This window comes from Malaclemys terrapin, chromosome 3, assembly GCF_027887155.1.
Source record: "Malaclemys terrapin pileata isolate rMalTer1 chromosome 3, rMalTer1.hap1, whole genome shotgun sequence".
NCBI classification, from domain to species: Eukaryota; Metazoa; Chordata; order Testudines; family Emydidae; genus Malaclemys; species Malaclemys terrapin.
Window position 1 is genome coordinate 95,390,094 of NC_071507.1, and position 16,496 is coordinate 95,406,589.

At 42.8% G+C, this 16,496-nt stretch overlaps 1 protein-coding gene across 1 annotated transcript in view; it reads left to right on the forward strand.

The window, feature by feature from the left end:
* LOC128833814 (nesprin-1-like) overlaps positions 1-16,496 on the forward strand; it is a 161,728-nt gene that overhangs the window by 22,559 nt on the left and 122,673 nt on the right. Inside the window, exons 8-10 of the mRNA XM_054021965.1 lie at positions 1,225-1,419; positions 5,845-6,018; positions 12,390-12,581. Coding sequence (XP_053877940.1) covers positions 1,225-1,419; positions 5,845-6,018; positions 12,390-12,581 — 561 coding nt within the window. The remainder of the gene's footprint in view (positions 1-1,224; positions 1,420-5,844; positions 6,019-12,389; positions 12,582-16,496) is intronic.

Genomic DNA, 16,496 nt, shown 5'->3' on the forward strand with positions numbered 1-16,496 from the left:
GGAAAAAAATTATGGGCCTAATTATCTGCCCACATTTAATCCACCCTCCCTTTTTGTGCTCACAAAGTAATTGACATGCAGTTTGCTATTTAGACATGCCTCTGACTGGGACTGTTTATCAAATTGTTAGATATATAAATTACATAATTTGCATCCCCAAATAATTGTGGGAACAAAACTGTACATGCAGATGTGGATGCAGAAAGGTTGCAAAAATCTGGACCCAGACATTCTTCTGGGTTGCATATGTTTTCTAGCCATGCTCTGACAAAAATAACATAATAGAGAATTGAACTCCCATTGTAATGGAAAACCCTTCCAGTATGTCCTGTTAGTGAACAGTATTCAAACTGCACACTTCAGACAATTAAAACTAGACTTAACAAAATACTAGTTCAGAATGTGGCAACCTGCCTGCTTAGCAGCTACTGTAGCTGAGTGCTCCAGGTACTTCAGGAACTCCAGTCAAATACTGGATTCAGTACAAGCCCTGGTCCTGATCTCCAAAGCAATCTATGAGTTAGTATCAAGCTGTCTAAAGAGCCACCTTTCCCTTCAATGGGAGCATTGTGCAATTAAGGAACACAGAATTTGGTTCTTTATAATTAGAGCCCAACAAACTTTTCTGGATCTGACGCATCCATGCAGAGGGGCTGGCAAGGGGCCGTCCCCTACTGATTTGCCTGGAAGATGGGCTCTAAAATGGGAATGGTAGAAGGAAGTCCCTATGCAGCATAGAGGCGTCTTCTGAATGTTTGTGTCTGGGTGGATGTTTTCAGTTCCTCCTTAAAACTAAAACCCACTATAATTTTAGGTGAATTGAATTTTCTGGATGGACCCATGTCACAGCCATATTTCAAATAATATTGTCTTCTCTGTCTGCTATAGACAACCTTTTGTACAGCCTTAAATGTTTGCTGTGGAGCTCAAGCTCACTTATAAAATTTCCTACAGATTGCTAATAATTATATACTTGAAATCCACGTTTAAATTACAGGTGTAATGATCCCCAAATAAGCATAGAAATGAAAGCTCCAATCTTTCTAGCCCCTTGATCTTGAAGAGTAAAATATGATAAACTGCATTGCAGTAAGTTCTGTTTTAACACATTTGCACTCACTTGGACCACTTCCATTTTAATTTCTTATACTAGTATATGTTTCTTTACATTTTTTTCTCAATAAGAAATTAACCAATTTGTCTGTCTGCTTCTACCTTGAATAGGCTTTGATGGATGAGATTCTGATGTTACAAGATGAAATCAGTGAGCTTCAAACATCATTAGCAGAGGAACTGGTGTCAGAGTCACTGGACGCAGATGCTGCTGATCAGTTGGCTTTGCAGTCCACGCTCACTGTCCTGGCAGAGAGAATGGCCACTATTAGAATGAAAGCTTCAGGAAAACGACAACTGCTAGAGGTACACGAGAACTTTGAAAGGATTTTTTGTTTTTTGCCCCACATTTCTGATTCTGAAAACTGCTTTTAGCATATTTAAATAGACATTTAAGATATTTTTTCTTCCAAAGACTTCAGTTGCTGCAACATTCCACTCTGCTGATATCACAATGTGTACTTCAGTGTATGTAAAATGCTACACGAGAGATCTTGTGCTACTGTACTCTTCTCTGGGTTTTTGCCATGTTGATAATTGTTTTTACTTTCCTCTTACCCCCTGACCACCCAGCTTCTATCCTGATTGATCCTCTGTTCCTCCTTCCCTTCTATTTTAGGTAATTCTCCCCAAACTTTAGTTCAGCTTCAGTCTGATTTCAGTTTTTCATTCTTTCACATTGAGAAACTTACCACAAACATCCCATTAACCAAAGTGCCAGCCTGGTTCCCACCATAATCACAGTACTAGATATTTCTGTTTCCCTCCCATTAGCCAAAGCAACACACAGAGATCCTTTTACTCTTAGGCAATCCTCCCCTGTACCTGCTAATCAAAGGACCAACTTTATTCCTTCTGCCTCCTCTGTGTATTAACTTCAGTATCAGCCAATTTCTCTTCTCTCATTTTTAGAAAAACTCCCCATTCACCAAGCAGAATTTCCACAAACATCCGCCCCTTTGACTCCTCACACTTCAAGTTGCTCTGAAAAAATTGCAATATAAGGTTGCAAATTTATTGTTCCTCAGTGACTTCCAGTTCAGAGCTGGCAGCCCTGAAACGTCACTCTAGGATATTGGTGGCAAACAATGTAGTTTCCAGCTCACATATCACCACCAGTAATAAAAAATTTTCAGGCTTTAAAAGCCTGACCCTTGGCTACACATGCCCATCCCTATTGTCTTCATGGGATCTTCAAAGGAGTTGTACATGTTAACTGGGGGGCAAAATGTAACTCTGTAGTTGGAAGCAGTAAACTGTAATTTTTATCATTACATAAGCAGGTATGATTTTTAATACCAACAGGAAGCAGAACTATTGTGTAATAAGGTGACATTCTTAGTCACTGTTCAGAGTAGAACCACATTTTAAGGAATTATTAGCCAATCACCCTTAAATACTCCCAGTTAACACTGGACCAACCCCATTTTTGCTTTCTTCTCGCTTTCCCTTCCACCAAGGAAATGCTCCTCAAACCTTGTTTAATTTTTTTTAGCAATTCAGTCCCTAATCGCAGGGAATAAGAGCATCAAAACACCCCATTCAGTGGTCAAGCATAAAATTTTTTAATTAGCCTTAGTTAATACTTAATTAGTTCAGTATTTAATATTCCCTAGATATTATACTTAACTCAGAAGAAGTAAAATAAAGTAAATGCTACACATACTGAGATAGTATTATCTAAGGCAGGGGCAGGCAAACTTTTTGGTCTGAGGGCCGCATCAGGTTTCATAAATTGTATTGAGGGCCAGTTAGGGAAGGGGGTCGTGACCCGGCCCCCACCTCCTATCTGCCCCTTCCCCTGGACTCTTGCCCCATTCAACCTCCCCTGTTCCCTGACGGCCCCTCTGGGACCCGTGCCCTATCCACACACCCCCGCTTCCTGTCCCCCGACGGCCCCCCAGACCCCTGCCCCATCTAACCCCTCCTCTCATTCCTGACGGCCCCCCCGGGACCCCTTCCCCATCCAACAACCCCTTCTCCCTGTCCCCTGACTGCTCCTGGAACCCCTGCCCTGACTACTCCCTGCCGCCCCATCCAACCCCCCCTCCTTCCTGACTGCCCCCTGGGACCCTGCTCCCATTCAACCCCCTGTTTCCCCCCTGACCACCATCCACACCCCCGCCCCCTGATCACTACCCTGCCTTCTATCAAATCCCCCCTGCCCCCTTACCGCGCTGCCTGGAGCACCAGTGGCTGGCAGCACTACAGCCGTGCTGCCCGGCTGGAGCCAAGCCACGCTGCTGCCGCCACGCAGCACAGATGGGTCAGGCCAGCTCTGTAGCTGCACTGCCCCAGGAGCTCACAGCCCCACGCCCAGAACATTGCGCTGGCGGCGGAGCGAGCGAGCTGAGGCTGCGGGGAAGGGGGAACAGCGGGGGAGGGGCTGGGGAAGCCTCCCAGGCCAGGAGCCCAGGAGCCGGGCAGGACGGTCCCACGGGCCAGATGTGGCCCACGGGCTGTACTTTGCCCATCCCTGATCGAAGGTGATACTAGAATGTTTTAAGGACAAGGACTTTACATATCTTACACAGGAGTCCAGCTAACCAAGCTGGAAGTTAAGGGATGGAGTGAAAACTGAGGAACAAAACAGTTTGAAAGAAATGGCATTCATACACTGTTCTATTTATGTTGAGTTTTGCAATAAATTGTGTACATGCTTTTTTCAGTTAGCAGGAAGATGGGCCCTTCCATTTTTCTGACTACTGACTTTAACAGAATTAGTTTAAGGCCTTGAAGGCATTTTTAATTTTTTACTAACTGCGTACATTCAGAAATGTTGCGGAGTTTTGCAGATAAGAGAATGCAATCACATTATGAATCTGGCTACAGTCTTTCACATCAGATTACTTTAAATACTGAAGGTTTGGTTCTGTTCTGTGTTGTGCTGTGTCATTTGACATGTTTATACCGCAATCAGAGGTGTGTATGATTGCAGCACACTCACAAAAGAAATACTCAGACAAGCTTTACGTGAACCAGCATGGCTAAAAATAGCAATGTAGATGCAGTGGCACAGACTTAAGTGTGAGCTATACAAGCATGCCCAGGACCCTAGATACTCACGTTGCTAGCTCATCTTGCTGCATCTTCGCTGCTATTTTTAGCCATGCTAGCGTGGGTACATCTACCCATGCAGCAGTCACACCTCAGATTGCCGCACAGACACATCCTAAGAGGCAGAGCACAGAACTCACAGCCCAGGGGGAGGGGAGAGGAGGCTAACGTGGCTTCCTAATCCTGGAACCCCCAGCATAATTTAGCCCAGGGACCCTGTCTAAATTATGGCAGCTCCTGGGGCTGCCCTGTGTGTAGTAGTGCTGAGTGCTGCAGTTGCACCCTCGGCACACCTCCTGCGACCCCAGGACTTGAAAAAGAGTCCTTAGGAGGCAGCCTTTGAACTCTCCACAATGCCTGAACTGGGAGAATCCTCTCAGCCAGAACCAGGGCTCTTAGGACGCTTTTATGTACCATAAAGGTCCTGGAACAAGAATGAGGACCTCCCTCTGTATAGCTTGCATTCTGTAGCACTGGGCTGTATGTTTGCTTGATTGCATTTAGGAGATCATAGCAAATAAATAAAAAGAGGCAAGTGGTTATGACTGATTTTACATAAATGCAAGGCCAAATACTGCTCTGTTATACTAGAATATTGATTTTATAGAGTAACAGAGCAAATTTATCCCCCGGTATGAATCCAGTCATTATTTCCAGTCCTGTTTGTACCTACTGAAGAACATCAGTATGTTACTGTGTAATATTTCACAGGCTTAGCCAATGTAGGGTATTATTGCTCTTGTCTTCTGCTATTTTTTCTTCTTATTGTACAGAAAGCAAGCTCTACCTACATCCGTGAGGAATATAAATATAGAAATATTTTTAGAGCGGTGTGATATACAGATTGTACTGCCATGAGTGTGGGATGTCCATGTTACTCCACATGTGGAAGTAACTAACAAGTAAACCAGAACTTGAATAGTGTTAAATTCAGTGTTCTCTGGCTGAGATACTAACCAACTACAGAATTCTTTCAACAGTCCTGCCATGTAATTAATCTTCTTTAAGATAAAATTAACAAGATAAACATCTAGAAAACTACCCAGATCCTTAACATACGCTGTGTCTAGTATTTGCCTAGCCCCAATAGAACCTGATCCATAACCCAATTAATTCAACGGAAAGATTCCCATTCACTTCAGTTGGCTTTGGCTCATACCTATAGAGAGGAAGTATGAACTCAGTATGTGTCATGGAAATGTTGAGCCAGATCTTCAGCTAGTGTATAGCAACATAGCTCCAGTGACTTCAGTGGAACTACACCAATTTATACCAGCTGAGAATCTGGTTCCTTTTATAATAGAGAATTCAAGGTGTCAAAGAACCCTTTTTGTAGGTGGAAGCACTATTATAAGATTTTCCAGTTGCTATGCAAAAATGGACAAATGATGGCTGGAGAAGTTGTGTGTGAAAGAGAGAGAGACAGACAGAAACATACAATGTATCCGTATTCTTTTAAAAAAGACAGAATACTCTTAATGATGGAATAGTATGGTAATTTTATTTTATTGTACATTCTGCATATAGAAGTTATTGGTTCAAACTTGGTTCTACATTCTGGCTGCAACGGCCTTTCTCACATCCTACTATATTGCCATTTAAGGTACCTCTCATCTGCTTTATATTGTATTTCTAAAAAAGACTCCCAAATAACAGCCCACATTGTACCACTAGGAAAAACTCAATGAGCAGCTAGAAGAACAGCGACAAGAGCAAGCCCTGCAGAGATATCGCTGTGAAGCTGATGAGCTTGACCATTGGCTACTCAATACCAGAGCCTCTTTGGACACCACTTTGATTACTTCTGAGGAACCCATGGACATGGAGGCTCAACTGGTTGACTGTCAGGTAAAACAATAATCATGGTTTGGTTCTTCAACTATTACACTGAGTAATACCTGGCTCCATTAATAGTTCCAGTGACTTCAGTGACATCACTGTGGAATTAGAAAAGTAGAATCAGGCCTATTCTTTGTTACCATGTGAAGGGACACACCCTCCGGGAGGAGGCTAAGAAGCTCTTCTGGGCCTGTGCTGCACTAGCAAGGTGCACCTGCAGGGCTTGTTCAGCCTAGAATAGGAGGAGCTTAAAAGGGGAAATTTACCATGGTAAATTTACCATGGTGAACAGGAAGAAGACTGCTCCTCCAAGAGACTGAGGGTAACAGAGGTGGTCCAGCCAAGGAGGAGTCAGCTATGGGAAAAACTATTCCCAGAGGTGCCCTGGCTGTCAGCAAAGCAGTATGCCCCAGGAAGAGGGATAGGAGGTAAACTCCTTGAAGGGGCAATAGACTTTGGGGAGATTAAGCTGATAAAGCCAAACATCCTGGGGCTGTCTGAGATATTGGCTCTTTTCCAGCCACCCCAAGTGTTGCCAGCTGGGGTAGAAGAGAAGGTAAATTATGGACAGTGGGACCTGTGGGGAGGGAGGGCGTGTCTAGGAAACTCTTTCCACCCACATACCTACAAAAAGAATGATCAAGCACAGTCAAAACATGTTTTAAAAGGCACAATATTTAAACATAATGTTAAGAAACTGTTATATCCTGGTTACTGAGATCCTTGGGATTATAACCTTCCAACAAAAAATGGAACCTTAATATTTGAAACTTTTGTTAAGGCAGTTAAGGATGCCTAGTGATAGCTTGTGCCCTTTTACAACATTGAGTTCAGCAAAACTCAAACTTCTGAAAACCAGAAAATACTGAGTTTAGGTTAACACCCAGCCAACCTTAAGTCTACCCCCTTTCAAGATGGAAATAGCCCCTGGGAATTATCTGCATACACTCCAGCTGCGTTAGGTGTAGCTGTTCTGCATGGCGGAAGAAGAAGTTGGAATAGCTTGGAAGAGCTGTGATTGTGATATGAGGAGATCTGGATCTGAGTCCCCTCATGTGAGGCATCAAAGGAAAGAGGTGCATGAGTACCTTGAGGTCTGCATTTCTGCAATACAGAATTGTGGAGGTGGTGACAGTAGCAGGGCACAGGGGTCGTCTGTGGAGGTAATGATGGGAGGGGGAAAGTACAGGTGAAGGGGTTATATAAGGATAGGAAGTGGCTGTTAAATTTTACAAGTGTAGTATTGTGTCGGACAAGTAGGCTCAGTGTTTGAGTGTAGTACAGGTGCAGGTAGAGCCTGTCCTTCACAGTGAAAAGTCAGTGTGGGAGTGTGTGTGTTGTGAGGCATCGCTCAAAAAGGGCAGAGTTGAAGTTGGATAGGTGTTTACCTGAACTTGGTATGTCCTGGTTTTCAGAAGTTTGAGTTGTGCTGAACTCGATGTTCTGGAAGGACACAACTATCACTGGGCAGCCTTGACTCTGCATTGATGTAGTCGTTTTTGCCATTTAATTTCCTAGTTTTTTAAATAGAGAAATGTTTGTTGGTAGGAGGTAGTGATCATTTAGGCAGTTGTTTCACCGAGGTTTGCAGTTGATAGTCTACTGTGGCCAGATAATAATCAAAAGACCTAGCCTTCATACAGTGTGTTTCATCAGTAGATCTCAACGAACTTTATATCATTATCCCCATTTTACAGCTGAGCGACAGAGGTGAAGTGGCTTGCCCAACGTCACCCAGCAGGCCAGTCACAGAGCTAGCAATAGTCTCAGTTCAGTGGCCTTTCCACTAGGCCACATGGCTGCTATGTAATTCCTCAGTGCTCCTCCCCCCTCCTGTTTGTTTTGTATAGTAGAATGGGGATGATGGTCATGGTTTGAAATGTTTGCAATGTATAGTTGCTAACAGGGCTGTTCCAAGAAATCTCAACCTATCTATGTTCTAGTCGACCCCTCTCCCAACCCCGGCTCCTCCCCCACACATGGGCCAGCCCCCACACTGGGGTTAATGTGTATATTATTAACTATTCACTTTCTTGATTTCAGGTGTTAAAATTTGTGTTAACTTTATTCCCCCCACCTGAAATTTCAGCTCCAAGAGGATCAGGGTCTCCCTGAACACACAGTGGGCAGGGAGAGGGCTCAGACCCTGCAGAGGGGTAGGACTCCCCCAGATCTCAGCACATCCCCAGAAGGGGAGAATTCAGCATAGCAGGCTCCGAGAAGACTCACAACAACATCATCTTCTGCTAGCTCTCACATTCTCCAGCCCCTGTCATCTTCTTCCCCTAATTGCTACCCAATTTCCCTGTATCTTAGGCCCGGACCTACCACCCATTCCCATTTACTCCATTCCCCTTAATGTCCCCATCCCTAGCTGCAGACTCAGCCCCCTTCCTCCACATTCCCAGCCCAATCACCGCTCCCCTCTCAGTAAGCATTTGAATGCATGTGTAATTTATTTTCTTTTCAAAAATAGTTTCAGTGTCTTTTGAATATTCCACTGTACACAGATGACAGTTCTAAAAAAACCAGAAATAAATAAACCCATATCAACACTTGACAGAAGCAGATTTTCCCCAGATGTTTACAGCTCTTTCTCAGATTCAGCCCAGGGTGGGTTTCAAACCTCAAAGTTGCTAGAATCTCTAAACTTAATGAAATATTGTTGTTTTTTCTGGGGGCTGTATCTCAGGAACCCCTTGCTCAAACAAGCCCACATTTGGATCACTAATCCTACCCTACACGCTCATGAGGCATAACAATTTTCAAGTATCGGGGTAGCCGTGTTAGTCTGGATCTGTAAAAAGCAACAGAGAGTCCTGTGGCACCTTTAAGACTAACAGAAGTATTGGAGCATAAACTTTCGTGGGCGAATACCCACTTCGTCGGATGCATGACGGATGCTTATGCTACAATACATCTGTTAGTCTTAAAGGTGCCACAGGACTTTCTGTTGCTTTTAACCATTTTCAAGACAATCTGTATGAGCACATAGATTTTAGAGCATTTAGAAGAGTCATCCTTGAAACCAAAAGCTGGCCTTAACCTTAACTCTGGGGAGGGGCTCTACATATCCCTTAACAATAGAGCAGGCTTAGGGGTCTGACATTGCCCATTGATCTCAGTGGGATGTTCTCAAGTGAAAGAAAAATGGAGATGGATACAGCCTGAAACAAGAGTTTTGAGACTTGTGAATTATTCCATTCATGTCTGTAGGTGTTCCATCTCACCTCCACCATGCTGGAGACTCTCTGATACATGTCAGGCATATCCAATCTCGGCTCCTCACCCTAGACTCAGCACTATGTTCTTGGGGCATGCTCCAAGCATGCCTGTTCTAAGCTCCCAAACCAGAGGGGCAGGGCCTCCCCTGACCCTGGTTCAGAGTTGAAGGAGAGTAGAGAGATGGGCTCAGAACCCCTTAGAGGGACAAGACACCCCAAATCCCAGCTCACATGAGGGGTGGCGGAGGGAAAGGGGCTCAGACACCTGCAGAAAGTCAAGAACCTGGTTTACATGATGGGGTAGGGATGGAAGGTCAACCCTCCCCTAGATGGGCAGGTGCCCCAGATCCTAGCACAGACTCAGTGCAGCAGGGCTCAGACAGTTAGACTCCAGTAGGGAGGCAGAGACCCCCAGATTCCAGTTTACTTATTAAAAGGTAGGGAGAGGGGCCCAACCCTCCCAGAAAACCAAGCTCCTCCAGAACCTGGCTCATGTTGGGAACGAGAAGGATGGGTCATACCACCATAGATGCTCAGGGAGCCCCAGCTCTGGACACGCACATGGGGACAGCAAGCAGGGCTCAGACCACCTGATAGGCAAGCCCCTTCCAGAGCCTGGCTCCTATGAGGGTGGTGTCAGATGCTTGTAGATGGGCTGGGGGCCCTCAGACTGTGGTGCACACAGGAAGGGGGGGGCTGATAGATGCCCCACCCCTATTCTCCCAGCCCCATGTCCCCCGTTTCAGTGTTTCACCCTGCTTCCCACTCCTAAGCACCCTCCCCTCCAAGTGTGCATTTGTTAGGGTCGTTTATTTTCATTTTAAGAAGTAGTTTTGGTGCCTTTTTCTTAGGGATCAGAGGTCTCAAACCCTGGTCCATAGGGCTTGTAGGCACCAATAAGATCTAACCTCCCATCCAATGATCTGCTAACAGTTTCCCAACTAGAATCTGAACTCCAACAGAGGTCTCCAGTGCTGGGCTACGATTGGCAGAGCTCTGGGGGAGTCCTGATTGGTTCCCTGCTTGTACTTAAACTGAGCACAGGGGCAGAAAGTTGTTTGCACAATTGGGTTTCCCCTGTTTAGGACTCCTTCTCCTGCAGTACCTGCTCCTATTGTCACTCATTTCCTGGTAACCTGACCCTGCCTCCCTCCTGGCACCTAACTCTCGGGCTGCCCTCTGGTCTGTCTCAGACTCTGACGTCCTGGCATCTGAGCATGGTTGGCTCCCAACTCCTGCTCTGACCACTAGGTCAGACTGCCCACATGCTGGTCGTGACATTTCTGAATATTCTACCGTATTCAGATTATATTTTCCCAAAATAAAAATTCCAGTTTGATAGAGGTAAATTGGAACATCGTGCCTGCTTTTTTCACTTCAGATTTCTACCCTAGGATTAAAACTCACACAGCCAGATGTGGTGCTCAGATTTAACAATCATTACTTAGCCTAAGAACCACCCAGGCCCTGTAATGTAGAGGTAGTTTTCCAGGTAATTAGTACCTCTCTCTGCAGATGCGCATAAGTGGAGAAGCAAACTCTTTTTTAAATAATGTTTTAATATGATTTCCCCCAAAAGGACTGGTGGGTGCCACATACTCTTTTGGGGTAATCCTAGAGTACTGGAGATCCTGGTATGAAGATCTGAGCCCTGGTTTGGTCCTTGATTTCTGTGCTGGTTAGCCTTCTTTTATGCACTGATTCAGAGCTCAACTACCCTGGAGTAAATCATGAGTAACTCTGTTGAAGTTAGTGGTGTTATACTGGTTGAAAATTGATGTAATAGAGAATGGAATCAAATCCAGTCTTTCCAGTCTTTAAGACCTCTTCAGTAGTTGGATTTCCAGTCTGCCCAATCTTGCCATGATCTTTCACTGTTTATTCTTGGGAAATGTGATGCTATCTGTAGACTAACACTTTGAAGTTAAAATAAAATGATAGTATGATTTATCATTTGTATGTAAACTATTGGAAATGGATTAGTGAAAAGGCAATAGCTAATCTAGTGTGGAAAAATTAGTACTGCTCTTCAAGTAATGGTACTTTAAATTGCCTGTTTCAAAACTCACAACACAATCCTTTGTGTAACAAATTTAACAAATGTTTTCATTTTTTCAAGTTCTGCCCATCTTTTACAGCACACATTCCTTCAGAGGGCAAAGCTGCTAGAGCAGTAGTTCTCAAACTTTTGCACTGGTGACCCCTTTCACATAGGAAGTCTCTGAATGCGACCCCCCCCCCCTTATAAATTAAAAACACTTTTTTTATATTTAACACCATTATAAATGCTGGAGGCAAAGTGAGGTTTGGGTGGAGACTGACAGCTTGCAACCCCCCATGTAATACCCTCATGACCCCCCGAAGGTCCCGACCCCCAGTTTGAGAACCCGTGCTCTAGAGCACTTGACAGATGCTGTGGAAAATGGAAACGCACCTTTATCAGACTAAATCTGAGTAAAAATCTAATATGATCTTTTAATTTGGAAGCAGCAAAATGTGCCTCATTATCTATTTAATATATAAATAGTGAGCTGCATATCAGGAAAATAGATTATGAAAACAAGTAAGCCACAGATTTGTCGCTGTAAATCGCTCTCTAGACTAAAGAGGATTATACAGGGGATCTCAGGGCCATTCACGCACCAATCAGAAAGGGCAAACAGTGAGAAGAGAAGCTTATCAATACAGACACAGCACTGTGGGGAAAGGCGGGTGGAAAGGCAGAGAGAGTGCCTTCTTTCTTGTTGTATATTCAATGAAGAGGAAAGGAGTAGCCATAGCTGTGTGTGATCTATTTATTGTCCTTATGCAGTGGTGTCACTGTCCAGCACAAAAAGGATGGAATAGCCACTAGGCATCTTAGCCACAGTTGTCTTTGAAATGCAAAAAAGGGTGTCTCCTTTGTAGCACATTTTTCTGTTTCAAATAAGCCAACTTTTCAATGAACTTCTTTTAAAATTTACAACCAAAAATAAAAAGACGAGACATGCAAAAGGTTGCAAGCATATTTCTGAGGACTCTGGAGGGGACTGGAGAGCAAAACAAGGAAAATTTTTAGTTTGGAAGAGGATGAGGTAGGCCACGGGTCTCCTTGCCAGGAAGCTTGGTGGATGCTGGAAAATGTATGAATTTGCCTCTTTGTTTTTGCTGCTGCAGAACATGCTGGTGGAAATAGAACAGAAAGTGGTGGCCTTGTCAGAGCTCTCCGTGCACAATGAGAACCTGCTCATGGAAGGAAAGGCGCACACAAAGGATGAGGCAGAGCTGTTGGCCGTAAAGCTCAGAACTTTAAAGGGAAGCCTTCTGGAGCTGCAGAGAGTGCTGCATGACAAACAAATCAACATTCAAGTAAGCAGCTCTTTGTAATTGGCTTTGGAGGGACCAGTATTTTTCCCCCTAACAAGTGAGATGGGGGTTTCAGACAATTGGGAGAGGGAGTTAAGAAATGTTTTACCATTGTAATGTAAGTTACACATATTAAAACAACAAGTAGCAGAATGCTAAAACATATACAGAATTTCTCTAGCAAGCTGTAGCTTAATATTTGCGTGATATAACACAGAATTGATTTCATAATTAATTAAGCTATTTTATCACCGTATCTTTACTAGACAGCAATAACATACTATTTGATTAGTTGGCCTAAATTTACTGAACCCTTGTCCCAAGTCTTTTGTCTGTTGTAGATTGTAAGCTCTTTGGGGCAGAGACTGTACTTACTTTTTTCCATATAATGCATTGTGGGCACTACAAGAAACAAATCATCAACAAAATAATGGAACATATTATTAAATATTGCAATCAGTAACCAGTATCATCCAACTAGATAAGGTATTCTCTCTCTTGAAGAAATGAGGAACAAAGGTTGACAGATTTAACCTGAATATTGTTTTATGATATTATTCCCAGCAGTATGGCTGTACCTAATGCAACTAGATAATGTCTTTTGTTCTAACAGTTATCTTATTTATTCTTTAGGCTAAATTAGCATGGGGAGAAGTGAAAGCACACAAGAAAGTTGAACATGTAACATGACAGACTGGCTTTTGGTTTTGAATTTGCTTGCTCTGGGATTTTTTTTTTTCTTCTTCTCTAGCCTTTGGTGTGCAAATCAAATACATGATAAGCTTCAAAAGATGTCTATATTGTAATACAGATTAATGGAGCACTTAGCTTGAAAAATTACTAGGAACTATTTTTAGTCCTAGTGCCTATGGAAGAGAAGAAGGAAAAAAAAAAAAGAACAAAACGATATCATGCTTTTGCTGTTCAGATTAGATATTAAATGTGTTGAAAATTTTTTATTCTGAAAAGAAAACATTTCATCCCAAGTACCCCTTCAACATTATTCTTGCATAGTAAATCTCATGATTATGCAAATTAAATAAATGTTACCAGCAGTGTGCTGAGGTATAATATTGTCACATATATGTCATATAAAATCACTAGCAAAATGCAAAGATAGTAATAGGGTATCAAAACTTGATTTCTTCCATGATGGATTTTTAAATACGATACAATAAAACTGGGGTTCATTTATCTTAAGCTTATTTACAGAATTTTTGGCTACTTTGCTAATATTACGATAATTTTTGTTATAATTTAAAATTATTACCGGACTTAAATCATCTGCTTACCCCAAAATGTGACATAAATGCAACACTTCCATTTTATTTAAAGACCATGTTCTTGGAAGTTTTTATATCCATGTAAGCAGCTATTCTAGCTTTTAGGACTTCTGTTGCAGGTCATGAACATAAGAAGATAGAGGAAGTTGTGTAACATCTAACTTTTTAGAATAGTGGTTTAAATTGATTATCAAATCAGTGAAGGATATTTTAGTAAATGACCCATTCTTATAATAATTTCCTAGTCTGAACTTCTCGTTCAAGAAGTTACAAGTTATATTGCATCCTCTCGTCTCTTAAATTCATGATTCTCATTTTATAATGATTTCCCTGATTAGGTGACCAAGCATAGGGCATTTCCTGTGGATTAATGATCAAAGGAGGTGATGGCCTGACATATAGTGGAGGGACATTAACCCCAGCTGATCACTGATCCTGAGGAGATGTTATGTGCCAAGGCCATTATCACTCTCATCAGATGAAAATGCAAAAATAAAATCACAGGCTTATCATTCTCTCCTGAACCTGCATATTCTCTAGGTCTCTCCTCAACCTATACCAGACAATAGAGCTGGATAGCAATGAAGGGAATGCATGTTGTTCTGTCCCAAGTAATATTACAGCAACCACTTTGCCCCTGTTCCTCAAGGAGACCCAGGAAGCATTGTGCCCTTTGAGGTGCTTCACTTCCCCCCTGTCCCCGCCTGCTGCAAATGTGACCCAGTATATAAACTGCTGCAAAATACTCTTGCTCTGTGCCTGTGCCTATCCTAATAGTTTGCTCTCTAATATGCTGGAGAAGTTAAACTACTTTGATGAGCACAAACTATTTTGCAGACAAAATTCTTTATCTTCCCGCACCCTCTGATTCACCTGGCATCCACCAGTTTCTGCCTTTTATTTTGGTCTTGTGCTGGTCTGATCAGGCTTTTTGAGTATCATGTTGATGGATATACTTCTTTCTCTGTTGTTCTGCTTAACATTTCTCTAGATTGCCCCCTTTTTCTCTTTCCAGGTAATGTCCATATTATCACTTCCCACAGAAGTCATGGTGGTGGCATACTTAAAATGTGTCCTAAATATGGCCATCACCATCATTATCTTACCATGTTTGATGCTTTAGATTGGTTTACTCTACTTAGACTCTCCGATACTGTAAGAAACTCTTTCCAATGGACTCTGAATATTGTTCATAGGCATGAATGATGATTGTCCATAGGCATGATCTTATCAATTTCTGTTGTAGATTTCCATGACTCTGCTCCATAAAGGAGGACTGACATGATGCTAGTGTTAAAAATGTGTAATTTTCTGTCAGTGCCAATCATGCAACTTCTCCAAATCTTTTCCAAGTGTCTGAAAATTGTTTGCTGCCTTTGATTTGTTGCTTGACATCAAGTGTGGTGTGACCATCATTGCACAACTCACTCCCTAGAAAGATTAAAGTACTTATTAATTCTAGTGTTTCCTTGTCCATTCAAATGGTTATTTGGGGGACATTAATAGCCATATATTTTATCTTCCCCTTGTGGCTGAACAAACCAGCTTGCTTTGCTGTTTCTGCTAAAAGCTGTGTCTTTTCTTCTATTAAGCAATGTGTTGAACTGAGGCAGGACAATGTGTTCAGCCAAAATGAGGTCATCCAATTGTATTCTATCATCTTTCCATAAAATTCCTCAGTTGCCTTCTGTGATTATTGCCCTCATGGCAAAGGCAGTGACCAGTGCAAACAATAGTGGGGACATAATACACGCTTGCCTTACTCCAGCTAACCAATTTTCCCTGCAGCCCATCCTCATTCCGCTGCCCAATTTCTCTACTTCTCCCTGATCCCACTTTCTGGCCCCTTCATCCACTTCTTGCTCTTATATAGGGAGCCGTGTCATCCCCTCTCTCTGCTTTTTCCCCAGTACCTGAGTCTACGTCCCAGCCTCATTCTGCTCCTTTCCCTCTCACTGAGCAGGAAGCAGGGATTCTATGAGTACATGGAAGCCAAGGAGTCAGAAAAAGAAGCAGAGAGAAGTTCTTGGATGAGGCTGGGAAAAGGAGGTGTTCAGTGGAAAGGTTTAAAAGGGACTAGACAGGAGGGGCGAGGAAGCCAGAGGCTGGGGGTAGGAAGGAAGCAAAGACTTGTAAGCCAGAGACATTCAATTAAATGTTTACAGGTCAAGTCCTTTTCCCATCTCCCATCCTAGGCCCAATCCATTCTAGCCCCCCCATAAATCATGGGCTTGCAACCAGGAATGGTGATGCAGAGGGGCAAAGATGAGGAAAATGGTAAAGATAATGGCAATAATTTTCAAAAGTGATGTCTAAATTTAGGCTCCTATGTCCACAAATCAGCATCTAAATAAATGGCCTGATTTTCAGAAAGGCTGAGCACCCACAACGCCAAGTGAAGCACTTATTTTTTCTAATGCAATAAAAGACTGGAAAAACATTTTATTCCTCAGAAAGTTCCCAAATTTGTATAGTTCAGTTAAGGTTAAAAGCCCACTAACCACAATTTCAGTGTAGTTACTAAAGTGTTGTTGGCTAACTTTCATGTAGCTTTTTAAAAATCAAGCAGAGGCCTAAATTTACCATTGAATGCACATATTTGGCTCCCAGTGAAATCAGCGGGAGCTGTCTGTGC